Source organism: Herpailurus yagouaroundi, unplaced genomic scaffold, assembly GCF_014898765.1.
Source record: "Herpailurus yagouaroundi ecotype Mexico unplaced genomic scaffold, PumYag 163, whole genome shotgun sequence".
Lineage (NCBI taxonomy): Eukaryota > Metazoa > Chordata > Mammalia > Carnivora > Felidae > Herpailurus > Herpailurus yagouaroundi.
This window is the reverse complement of record NW_024412404.1, coordinates 27,679,009-27,691,282: the sequence shown is the minus strand read 5'-3', so window position 1 is coordinate 27,691,282 and position 12,274 is coordinate 27,679,009. Positions and strand designations below refer to the sequence as shown.

The 12,274-nt window shown below is 52.9% G+C and overlaps 1 protein-coding gene across 8 annotated transcripts in view; it reads right to left on the bottom strand.

Moving 5' to 3' along the window:
• Positions 1–2,034: 2,034 nt before the first annotated feature.
• The window catches only part of CUNH10orf71 (chromosome unknown C10orf71 homolog), a 29,463-nt gene continuing 19,223 nt past the window's right edge, over positions 2,035–12,274 (bottom strand). For 5 of the 8 annotated variants that reach the window (XM_040485709.1, XM_040485713.1, XM_040485708.1 and 2 more), the window contains 3 exons: positions 11,914–12,017; positions 11,505–11,667; positions 2,035–7,159 (listed from right to left, as the gene is read on the bottom strand). In XM_040485709.1, the coding sequence (XP_040341643.1) occupies positions 2,749–7,005 (4,257 nt within the window). In that variant the 5' untranslated portion in view covers positions 7,006–7,159; positions 11,505–11,667; positions 11,914–12,017 and the 3' untranslated portion in view covers positions 2,035–2,748. Of the gene's footprint in view, positions 7,160–7,710; positions 7,716–8,946; positions 9,532–11,504; positions 11,668–11,913; positions 12,018–12,274 lie in introns of those variants that run through there. The other 3 variants (XM_040485711.1, XM_040485710.1, XR_005793535.1) reach the window with 3 other exon arrangements.

The following is a 12,274-nucleotide window of genomic DNA, read 5'->3' as shown; positions in this document are numbered from 1 at the left end:
AGCTGAAGGGACATATCAGCAAAGGTCTATCCTGTGAGGCTACATTGGTTTCATTCCTGTGTTGGTTAAAAATGCTAAGTAACAATTAGCTAAATCATCGTACGTTGGTGTGGTAAGGCAAGTCTATTAGTATTTAACAAATGTCATCTTTGTTTGCTAGATAAAAACTGGGAAGTTCTGGTGTCTTCAAAAGCTGATGTATTACTTGGTGTTTCCTAATTCAGTGTAGGTGCCGTTTCCTGTAGGAAACCCCTTTTCTTCCCAGGCTGAGTTAAGTGCTCCTCAGACCACCCTATTAAATTACTTACCACGCTGGACTATAATTATCTTTCTTCTCTGTTAGATTTTTACCAGATCTGATTATCATGGTATATCTTTAGTGTCCAGTGAAGTGCCGGGCATAGGGTGGGAACTCTAAAAATGTTTGTAAAAGGGGGGCAGGAGGAAAATAGAGAGAAAGAGAGAGAGAGAAAAGGAAGAAGGGAGGAAGAGAGGGAAAAAGAAAGGAAGAGAGGGAAGGAGGGAGGGAGGAAGGAAAGAGGAGAACGGCATTTACAACTGAGTTGGTCTTCATTGACTTTTGTCCCTCGGAAGCATTACCTGCTTCTTAGCAATATAGGCACCTTGCTGTAAGTGATGGAGGTCCTCCTTCTGGCTGACCTGCTGGGGAGCCAGGTGTCCAAGGAATCCCTGCTCTCTGTGTGCATGTTGTATGCTGCCGGACACCCTGTTCCTTTTGTGCATTCATAGGGAAGTTGACCTGGATCTCTAAATATCTACCTTTATGCTTTTAGCTCCATCAGTAGCCCTGCTTATATTGTTTCTAAGACAGGAGATGGCTGCCTCTCCAAACATAAGCTCCCCTTGAGAAAAGTATATTTTTCCTTGTGGGGACGTCGTTACTACCACTATGGTTGTTTTTTAATTAAGGGACTCTACTTTTTTGGGGCAATTCTTTTCCTGGACCCTGAGAATTCTAAGATGAGGTATCACTTTCCATGTTTGAGTAAGAGGAAAGCAAGGTGAGGGGATGCTTGGCCCTGGTGGCAGAGCCAAGATTGCAGCTCGTTCTTCTCACTGGCATCCCAGTGGGTGACTCCTGGGAACCACACTTCTCGGACAGCAGCCTGCCTGTGTCCCTGCCTAAGCATCTGGTTGTCTCACCGCGGCCCTGAGCTGGGGGACTTGTGTAGTATTTGCCCAGTGAAATTAAGGTGTGGCCGTACTTATTGGGAAAACAAACGGGTATAAGATCCTGAGTCCAAATCGTGATCAGGAATATGCTCAGAGTCCTTGTATCTGTGCGAGTCCGGGACTTGGTGAGTTCTGCGCCTTCCGGTCTGTTTCCAGCCCGGAAACAGCTATCTTTGCCAAAAGAACCAGGATGATGCGTTTTGTGGGGTCCCCTGGGACGTGGGCAGCATAGTCCCGACAGCTGCCTCGACAGCTGTCCTTTCTAAACAGAGAGGGAGACGTGTTTGCTCCCGTATTTCCCATAGCACAAGAATTACATTGCTTCAGCAGATGCCCTGGGTGGAAGCCTGTGGGGACAGGCCTGCTTTCCTTCTTAGCACAGTTGCCCGCAGTGGGCATCGGCTCACAGACTCTCTCTATTCTCAGAAGTACAGAGACGGTTATCGTATTTTGCTCCCCTGACCTAATTCACATACTTCCCTCCACATCCCCAAAGGCCAGGGAGTCGGGAAAATGCAATTTCCTTTTGAGTACAGGGCACAGGCACTGGTCACTAGATTGGGACAGCTAGGGCCTGACTCAATTCCTTGGGCCAGCCTTGATGGTGGGCTTGGGTCTTCCTCCTCTTTGTCTCCCAACAGGAATGGAGAGCCTGGCCCCGAGAAGGCATGGACAGGTGCCGAGGGCTCAAGGAGAGACACCGGGACCGTGGTGGGTGCCAAGGCTGCTCTGTTCAGACACGAAGCCCCCGCATCCCGGTGGTGATGGAAGGCCTGGAAGGCACAAGGCACTTTACTCACCGGTGGAGACCCACCCCGACCCAGAGAAGAGAGACAGGAGTCCAGGACAGAATCACATCTGCAAACGTGTTTCACTTTTTAAAAGGTAGCCTTTTGTCGATCAGAAAATAGCCTTCAGAGGAAAGCTTCCTCAGTAAAGAAAACCCATTCTATCCAGATAAACATTTCTGCAAGATTGCCTTGGGTCAGTCCTCAGCCATCTCTGCCTGCAGTGAACTGGAAATGGCTGCTGCGTTGGAGCGAGGGTGGAGTTGTTGTCTATACCACGCTGGACCTGGAGGGGCTGGGCTGGGTGGTCTGCTTGCGGGCAGGGCTCAGCTCAGCGCACTGCAGCGATTCTGGGGGCCTTGGGAGTTTGCTTACTGCATGAGCCAGCCCTTGAGAAGAAGAAGGTGGGCAGCTGGGGCAGAGCAGCCATTAGGAATCCTCTGGACCCGCCCCAGGGGCATAGCCAGAGGAGGCCAGGGAGTAAGGGAGGGGAAGAGAGAGGGGGTCAGTGGAGCAGATCCAGGATCTGGGAAGGGGCTTGGGAGGGACCCAGTCATGCAAATAGCACCTTCCCAGGGAGAGAAGCCCTTCAGGTGGGGTTTTCTCAGAATCCCTACTTCTTTTGGGAATTTAGGGATCTCACATGGCTAAGTATGTGTTGGTGTGTGTGTGTGTGTGTGTGTGTGTGTGTGGATTGTTTTGGGGAAAGGGGAAGTAAGTTCTTCTGGGTTTATCTGGGGGCGGGGAGATTAATCAGATGCAATTCTCAAGAAATGCCTTCTGTGGCGAAGTCCTCTAGGTCGTTGGTGGAGATGATGCCCAGGCGTGGGGCATCTCCCCCCTCCTCCCCCAGGCTTGGGGAAGGAGCATCAGGGCGCTGGCCTGCGGAGTGCCGGGTGGCATCGCCGCGAGGCCTAGGGCCCAGCTGGAGCTGCAGGCCGGCCTCGCGGGCCCTCCGGGGCCCGGGCCCAGCTGCCTCGGTGGTGTGAGGGCCCTGACTTAGGAAGGTGGGGGCAGACAGCTGAGAGGAGCAGCGCAGAGGCATCAAGGCCGTCACGGGCAGGGGCCGGAAGTGGGGGTACAGCATGTAGGGAGCATCCGGAGTGTCTGGCGGGGGTGGCTCCGGGGAGCCCCCCTCCGAGGTTGGGATGGAGACCTTGACGTATTTGCCCGTCTCGGGGTCATAGAAGGTCTTGATTCTCACCTGGAGTGGCAGATCGAAGACAAAGTATTCTCCAGATTGGGGGTCTTGGAGAACCTTCTGGGTGGCAGGGTAAGGGGGCAGGGGAGTAAGGGACTGGGATCCCCCAGGCTGCCTCCTGATGGGCTCTGAGAAGGCAGACACTGAGTGGCGGTGGATGGGAGGGGGCAGGGAGCGGACCCCGGGGCACCTGGGTCGGGGCCTCTCTCCGGGGGCTGGTGGCCCTCGTTCAAGGTCCTCCAGGCATGGCTTTTCTTCCAGGGGTTCGCCATGCTTTTCTTGCAGTTGGTCGGTCTTCCTCCTCTTGCTGGCCAGCTTTTTTGCCCGCCGCAGGGCCTTCTCTGTTTTGGGTGGGACTGCAGGAGGCTTGCTGGCCGCCCTCTCCAGCGGGGCGGGAAGTTCTGGTTTCTCAGGGAGGCCTGCTGAGCCGGCGGCCGCGTCCAGCACCAAGCCTCTTGGAGAAAGTGTCCTGAGGTCTTCTGCAGGTGGCTCAAGTTGGGGGTCCGAGCCAGCCTCCCACGTGAGGGCGTGGGTCAGGTCCTCCCTGCGGGCCACCCTGGCAGAGTAGGGGCTGGCCCAGGGACTGGTGTGGGGAGGCTCCCCCGGCAGCAGGCCCGGCTCGCTGGGGGCCTGGGAGGCATCGTCCCAGACGCTGCTGGCGGCAGGGGAGCACGCGCTGCTCCCATCCGGGGAGCTGGCATTGGGGGAAGTTGCCATCTCACCGGGGACCAGTCTTCTCCCCGGGGGCCCCGCTCGGGGTGTAGACAATAAGTGACTTTTGAAATCTTGTGTGTGCTCTTCCCAGCAGGTTCCCGGCTGCTGTGGGGGTGGCTGGTCTTCCGGGTCGCCCTCAGGCAAAGCGATGGTGGGGATGCACCTTGGAGCATCTAGCTTCCCCTGGACTGTGCAGCTGTTCTTGCCATCGTTTGCCACAACTCGACGTGCAGCCTCTGGGGGTGGCTTCAGCCCTTCAGCCTCTGCCACGAGTGGAGGAGATGCGATGTTCCCCGTTGGGGCTGGCACCTGCCCGTGGTCCTCTGTGCTCTCCCAGGCCATGCGCTTCAAGTGTGTGCCCTGCGTGTTAGCGGCTGTAGGCGTGTTGGCCACTTCCTGGCTCTCAGGGCCACAAAGACCAGCCTCTTCTCCCCAGCCTGGCTTTGGCAGGTCTTCCTCTTTGTGGCCGCTGCCCAGAGGGTCCTCTGATGACATGGCCCTCAGGAGGGGCAACATGATGGGTTTTATCACGGGGGTGGCCCTGAGGGTGTTGTCTTTAATTGCAAACAGTTTGTGCTTGTTCATAGTGGAAGATGGCGAGGGGGTAGGGTCTCTGGTTGTATCCTTACTTCCCGCGATCCAAGTGCCTCTGAAGTTAGCTTCCTCTCTCGAGGCCTTCCTGGGTCTACATCCAGATGAGCTTTCCCCTTCTCCTTGCGGCGATGCCCCCTGGCTGTGCTCCTGCACGCACACCTGCCCGTTACTTAAGGCACCGTGCTGTGTCTCGTCTTTCCCTATTGCTCTCTCCTTCTCGTCCTTCTGACTGTCACCTGCACTTACGTCATTCCTCCTGTCTTCCTGCTGGCTCTCCGTGAACCACGTCTTCTGCTGGTCCTCAAAGGAGGCAAAGGACTGGTCTGAAGAGCTGGTGCTGAATTTGGCCTTACTTTTGAAGCACGGCATGAAATCCGATTGGCTGTCACTGTAAAACACATCTTCTTCCTCGGGAGAGAGAGGCCCTGGGGAGAATTTCTGGTTGAAGTTTGGATTCTGAAGTCCTGCCTCTCTCTCGGGTTCTGTCTCTTGAGACACGGATCTCAAGAACCCCTTTTCTAGGCTGGGAGTCTTTGGTTTCTCTGCAGCCTTCCCTGCCTCAGGCTCTCTACTGCAAAGCCGCAGAGACAGGTGCTTCCTGGGGCACTGTTCCCTGGACTCTGGACACTTCCCAGACCTGGTGGTGCCCATTTCCGGTTCTCCATCGTCCTTCTCATAGCTGTTTCTGTCAGCTCCCTCCCCATTGACGGAGAAGGGGGCTTGGGTGATGGCTGGAGGTGAGTTAAGAGTTAGATAGTTGTCCACAGAGGCTGTACCAGGGTCAGCTTTAGGGTCCATCTGGGGACTGATGTGTGACACAGAAGGGGCATCAGCTGCCCTTTCCTTAGAAAGCTCATTTGGAGGGCTCTCCTCAAGCCCATTGGGAAGGATGATCCCATTGCTCACGGGTTCTTGCTTGCCCCTGGTTTTCTCCTCGAGGCCTTTCGAGAGAGGTGAGGGACTATATGTGCTCTTGACACGCTTCCGTACATCCTTCAGGTTGAACAGCAGGCTAGGGGCTTTGGATTTGTAGCTGTCCCGAGACTGACATTCACTGGGTTCCTTCTCTTGGTACCCGTTTAGCTGTCCTGAGGGTGATGGGGTTATCTCCACCGGCTGGCTGTCAGATGGCTCCAGGATATTCTTGGTGGGTATGATGGGGGTCAGAAGCTTACTGATGTTGAAAGGAGGGCTGTAATGCTCGTTGGGGTCCATGGGCATGTCAAGAGCCTCGTTTTCTGGAAACTGTCCCTGGGGATTGTGCTTTGTGTACAAGGCTGGGCCTCTTCTGGTGGCCTGCTTCTTCTCTTCCGATGCATCTTGTAGACTTTCCTTCTTTCCTTTGCCGGACTTTGGTTTCCTCCATGGTGGCTGGGTGGGCTTCCCCTGAAGGTCGGGCTGGGAGCTAGAATTTCCCTCTGTACTGAATACCTGGGGCCCCGAATCCCGAGGTCCCCAGGGTCCCGATGCAGAGAGAGCCCCTGCTGCCAGCCTGTTCTCCTCCTGACTGCAGCTGGCCCGGGCCTGGCAGGGGGAGACTTTGTGCTCAGAGGCCGGGGGCTCTTTTAACAAGGGCGTGTTCTCGTAATGCTTGGGGGCTTTGCTTTCTGGGACAGGGTCAGCAGCCTCCTTTCTCTCGGGCAGCCGTGGTTGGTGGGCATTCCACGACTCAAAAGCACTGTTTTCACTATGAAGAAAGGTCCCTTTGCGAGGCCACTCCTTACCTCTTCCAGACTCGCCCTTGGATGGCTTGTGGGGAGGAGAGGGGAACTTTGACTCGAACGCATTGGCCGTGTTTTCAGGTGTTGGGAGGAAACTGCTGGAGCTGTGACAGGCCATCTCGGGGTTCTTGGGGGACTCCTGCTCTCCGTGCTTCTTGCCACGCTGGTGGCTACTCTGATGGGCTCCAGAGACTTCAGCGGGCACCCTCCTGACAGTCAGAAAGGCAGAATCGAAGCAGAAGTTGACGCCACTTTCTGGAAGAGGAGCAAATTTGGGGGGGTTCTTGAGAGCCGGGGGCTTACTGGTTGGGGGCCTGCTGTCACAGCGTTGGCTCTCAGTCCTGTCAAAGGATTTAATTAGCGATGACACTTTGGAAACAGGCTTGTTGCTGCTCCTCAGGCCGGAAACTGGCACCTCCAGTCTCCTCTGGGCTGGTGTCAGTGGGGGGCTGCTTTTGGGATACTTCTCCTCCCCTTGAACGTACTTGGGTAGCTGCTGGAACGTGGCTGCCCAGCCCGCATGCTCGGTGCCTTGTGACGGTAACTGGCTCCAAATACCGCTTTTCCTGTGGGTGTGGCTCACCGTTCCCTGGTGAAGACTCCCAAACACCTGGCGGGTGATATCCGGGGACAGGGTCAGGTCGGAGTCGTGGAAGGATGTGTCCTCTGAGATGCACAAGCTTCGGAACGCCCGGTCTGTGAGGCTGCTCACCTCCCTGTCTGCATCGTCCAGCACACTGCCGATGCTCGAGGAGTCGCTGAACCCGTCCGTGCACTTCTTATTCCCCTGCATCGTCCGCCAGCTAGGAAGACTGTCCCCCGGTCAGCCAGCGGGTGCCTCTGGGTGACGGTTCTAGAGGGGTTAGATGCAGCCCTCTTTCCACAAAACTAGAGCTTCCTGGTGACCAGACGCAAATTGCAAAGTGGGATTTTTTTTTTTTTTTTCTCTGCAAAAGAAAGACGTGCAGGGCATGAACAGGCTATCCGACTTAGCGGCTCCCTGTGAGAGCTACACACTGGTCCAGATGGGTAATGGTGCCTGTGGTGGTTAATTTTATGTGTCATCTTGGCTGGGCCCTCGTGCCCAGTTTTTGGTTAAACACATCTAGATGTTGCTATGAAAGTAATTTTAAGATGTAATTAACATTTAAATCAATAGACCTTGGGAAAAGCAGATTACTTACTCTCCATGCTGCGGGTGAGCAGCATCTCAAAGACTGAGCTCCCCAGAGGAAGGGAGGATTCAGCCCCCAGTCCTTGGACTGCAGCTGCAACACTGACTCCCCCCTGGGTCTCCAGCCTGCCCCGCAGATGTCAGACCTGCCAGCCCCCATCACTGAAAGAGCCAGGTCCTTAAAATAAATCTCTTTCTGTATGTGCACATCCTGTTGGTTCTGCTCCTCTGGGGAACCCTGCCCAAGACAATGTCTAAAGTTCAGATGTGTCATTTTTGCAGAGAGGTCTTCCCTGACATTCCATGGGGGTGTCCCCTCCCCACTTTCTCTCACAGTACCTGGTTCATCCTCTTTGTGGTACTGAGCATAATCTAAAGTTAAGTTGCCCATCCCATCATTATACTGTAAGAGCCAGGAGCTCAGGAGCCGCTAGACTGTCTGTCTGCTCATTGAACTTGTCCTGGAGCCACCCCAAGAGGGCACAATCCCAAAGAGCCTGCATCACCGGGACCCCTCAACTCTCTAAATTGCCCTTGGGTGTGACCACTGGGAGATGCTGGGTGCAGCCTGGAAAGACCTAGAATCCCTGGCATTTCTCCCCCATCCCTGATTCTGGCTACGGTGTGGGGTCTTGGCAATGCTGTGGTCCTCCCTTGCTATGGCCCCTCCCCAGGCCTTGGTCTCTTTCTGGGCCCAGCAACACTGCTCCCCTTCTCCCTGGGGGCTCCCGGGGATGGGGGGGGGGATGTCTCCCATTCCTCCTGAATAGCTCCAAGTGCTGGGGTCTCCCAAATTCTTATGGCCTGTTATGGTCCCTTAATAAATTTTTTTTTTTTTTTTTTTTTTTTTTAATTTTTTTTTTTTAACATTTATTTATTTTTGAGACAGAGAGAGACAGAGCATGAACGGGGGGAGGGCCAGAGAGAGAGGGAGACACAGAATCTGAAGCAGGCTCCAGGCTCTGAGCTGTCAGCACAGAGCCCGATGTGGGGCTCGAACCCATGGACCATGAGATTGTGACCTGAGCGAAGTCGGATGCTCAACCGACTGAGCCACCCAGGTGCCCCAGATTTTCTTCTTTTTTAAAAAAAATTGTGGTGAAATATACAGGACATAAAATTTACCAACGTAAGCACTCTAAGTGCACAGTTCGGTAGTGTTAAGTACGTTCATACTGATGCAACCACCATTCCTCTCCAGAACTTTTTACAACATCCCAGACTGAAACTCTGTACCCGTTAAACGCCAGCTCCACTCCCCACTCCCCCCTACTGCCGACCTCAGCCCTGGCAGCCACTGTCTACTTTCTGTTTCTATGAATTCGATTACTCTAGGCACCTCATACGAGTGGAATCACACCATATTTGGTTTTTTATGGCTGGCTGATTCACTTAGCAGAATGTCCTCAAGGATCATCCATTTCCATCCTGTTACCTGCTTTTTTTAAGGCTGAATAGTATTCCCGTGTCATCACATCCTTGCCAGCACTTGTTATTTTCTGTCTCTCTCTCTCTCTTTTTTTTTTTGTAGTAGCCATCCTAATGGGTGTGGGGCTGTACCTTGCATTTCCTTCTGAGTCCTGTCTGAGATGCTGCTTCTGCTGGGGACCCTGGCCGCTTCTCCCGAAGTACATACTTACGCTGCCTGGAACAGGCCTAGCCCAGGCAGGAGAAAAGTCAAGGAGCATATGACAAGTCAGCTAAAGTAGCAAGTGTAGACCCTAGCATGGGCCCAAGTGGTGGGCATTTGGGACGGTGAACATCTGGCAGGGTGCTCTGAGTCGTCAGCTGACAGATGACACTGTCACACAGTGGCTTCCTTCCCATCGGCAGTAGAAGCTGGCAAGGCTGAATTCTTCCCTCCTTGGCTGGCTGGTTGGAGGGATAACACTGCCAGGGCTTTAGGGGATGGAACATGAAGATACTTCCATCAGGGAGGTAGGGCCTGCACACCTTGTATCCCTGTCCTGTCCTGGCCCCACATGGGGGACAGCGCATGAGGTGTCCTGCCCAGGCCTGAGGCTGCTGGGCCAGTAGCATTGTGTTTCAGTCCTGGAGGCCAGCCTTCTTTGGGGCTTTTTGTTTCCCGTGTCTCGACCACAGCCCTCCGGTGGGTTTCCAGTGTTGACTCATTGGCAGGCAGACCTGGTTTTATGAATGGGAGAACTGAGCGGGCTGTGCTGGAGAGAGGAAGGACCACAAATTTTAGCAAACCCCCAATGCACTCTGCAAAAGCCTCTAATGACGTGCTCCTCAGCCCTGCCTTGAAAATCAGGGCTGCTTCTCCCAGAAAGCATATTACAGGCCTTTTAGGGGGCAGAGGACATCTGCTTCAGCCCTCGGGCCCTGCTGGCTGGCCAGCCTCACTCCCTTCCTCACAGGCTTCCCCTTCTAGGCGGCACGCCTCTGGTCACAGGGGTGGGAGCATTTGGATGTCAGGGAAAGTTCTGGCCTTTCTGATCAAAGGAACAATCCCTGTGGTCTCCACCCTGTTGACGCCCTCTTCCTGCTTCGCACGGGGACACAAATCCTGGAATGGAGTGTGTTTGTTTGCTAGAGCTGACACAACGAAGCACCACAAAGTGCTGGCTTACACAACAGAAAGTATCTCCTGGTGCTAGAGGCTGGAAGTCCCAGATCGAGGTGTCAGTCGGGATAAGTCCTTTTGCAGGCTGCAAGGAAAGGGTCTGTTCCAAGCCGTTCTTCTTGGTTTGTAGATGCCCATCTTCTGTGTCTTCTCACTGTCTTTCCTGTGTTTCTCTCTGTCCAAACTTCCCCTTTTTATAAAAGCATCAATCCTTTAGGATTAGAGCCCACCCTAATGATCTCATCTTAACTAATTACAGCTGCCATGACCCTATTTCCAAGGAAGATCTCATTCTGAGGTCCTGGGGGTTAGGACTTCAACATGTGAAAATTTGGGGAATACAACTCAGCTCACAACACCGAGGCCTTCAGTTTGCAATCTTGAGGAACGGGCAATGACAATTAAAGACCAATATGCTGAGGACGACCTGGTGGGCAGGACAGTCCTGGGTCATCAATGACATGGCTGAGCGGTGAGTCTGTGCCAGAGCTACCTGCTCTGGATTTGTGTGATTGGGGTGGGGCGGGGGACTTTAGTGGCTTCGACCACGGTGAGTCAAGTTTTCTGGATCTTGAGGTCCTGCCAATACAGTCAGGGAGGCTTCCGGCATCCTGAATGCTGGGGTCTTGGTCTTGGCAATGGCTGTGCTCCCTAATGGTAGTACTGGGGTTTCCATACTTCCACATTTACGTGAAAATAGGACAGTAGAGATTTAAATTTAGAATCTTAAAGTAAGCAACTCCCAGCCAATTAAATACCACCCCCATTAGCAGATATTTGTTATTTTTTGAACGCTCAGCTTCCATCCATCTCCTCTGAGTAAAAGCACTTGATAACTTTGGGGCAATTTCCTGTCTCCGCTGTGGTTCGTCTTGGTGGGGTTGAAAGTTCAAGGTGCCTGCCGAGATCTCCCCAGGTCAAGAGCAGACGTGAGACCCAGGCCAGGCCCTTTGTAGTGTTTCTTCTAAAGTGATGCCGGGATGGAAATGTGCTCGGACATTCTTTCCAGCGGCAGAGCTGTCTGCTCACTCTTGCCCAGGCTGGGACTTCACCATTCACCTGGAGTCTGCAAGGGCTCCATTTTCCTTTTAATACTCATCTATTTCAGCTGAATTTGCCCAGTTTCTGTTTCTGTTGTGCATGGCCAAAGAACCCTAATTGATTTTGGGTTGTGTCATAATTCCACACGCAAATAAAAGATGTTCACTGATATTTGGAGTATTCAGAAAATACAGTATTTTCCCCTTATCCATGAGGGATACATTCCAAGACCCCCAGTGGATGGCTGAAAACTGTGGGTGGTAATATCGAACCCTGTCCATACTATGTCTAACCTATGATAAAGCTTACTTTATAAATCAGATGCAGGAAGAGATTAACAACAATACAATAGTATACAATAGTAAATAGAACAATTATCACAATACAATAGTATACAATAATAAGTAGAACAATTATCACAATATACTGTAATAGAAGGTATGTGAATGTGGTCTCTCTCTCTCTCAAAATCTGACTGTACTGTACTTACCTTTCTCGTGATGATGTGAGATGATAAAACGTCTATGTGAGGAGATGGCAGGGAGTGAATGACGTGGGCACCGTGAAGTAGGGTTAGGCTATTACTGACCTTCTGACTGTATATCAGAAAGAAGGACCATACATGCTTCCAGACCGTGGTTGACTGCAGGTGACTGAAATCGCAAAAAAGCAAAACCATGGATAAGGGGGAGCTACTGTAACCACATTTCTCCTGCCTTGGGAAGAAGAGAGGCCTTTATTCAGATAACTTCTTCAATTCTGATTTGATTTCCCTGGCTTCAGATGGGGCAGTCATAAATTTGGTTTCACCCTCCACCTCTCCCTCTCGTCTCCCGATGTCCAGTGGAGCCAGCACAGCGGCTGACACCCGAAAGTGTTTCCTTGGGTTGGTTCCATACCTGTTATGGCAGTGGGGACTGCAGGTGCCTTTCTCGCTGGGTTTTAGGGTCTGTAGTTTTTAAACTTCTTCTCATGCTTGCATTCACTATTATCATTGCCCCATCTAGAAAGAAGAAAAATAATATTAGTGGACCCAACTGACCAACTGGTCAAGCACATACTGGGTGCAAAAGATGTCTTTAAATGTCAGTAAGACACTTGGCTTTGAAAGCGAACTGTCGGGGCGCCTGGGTGGCGCAGTCGGTTGAGCGTCCGACTTCAGCCAGGTCACGATCTCACGGTCCGTGAGTTCGAGCCCCGCGTCGGGCTCTGGGCTGATGGCTCAGAGCCTGGAGCCTGTTTCCGATTCTGTGTCTCCCT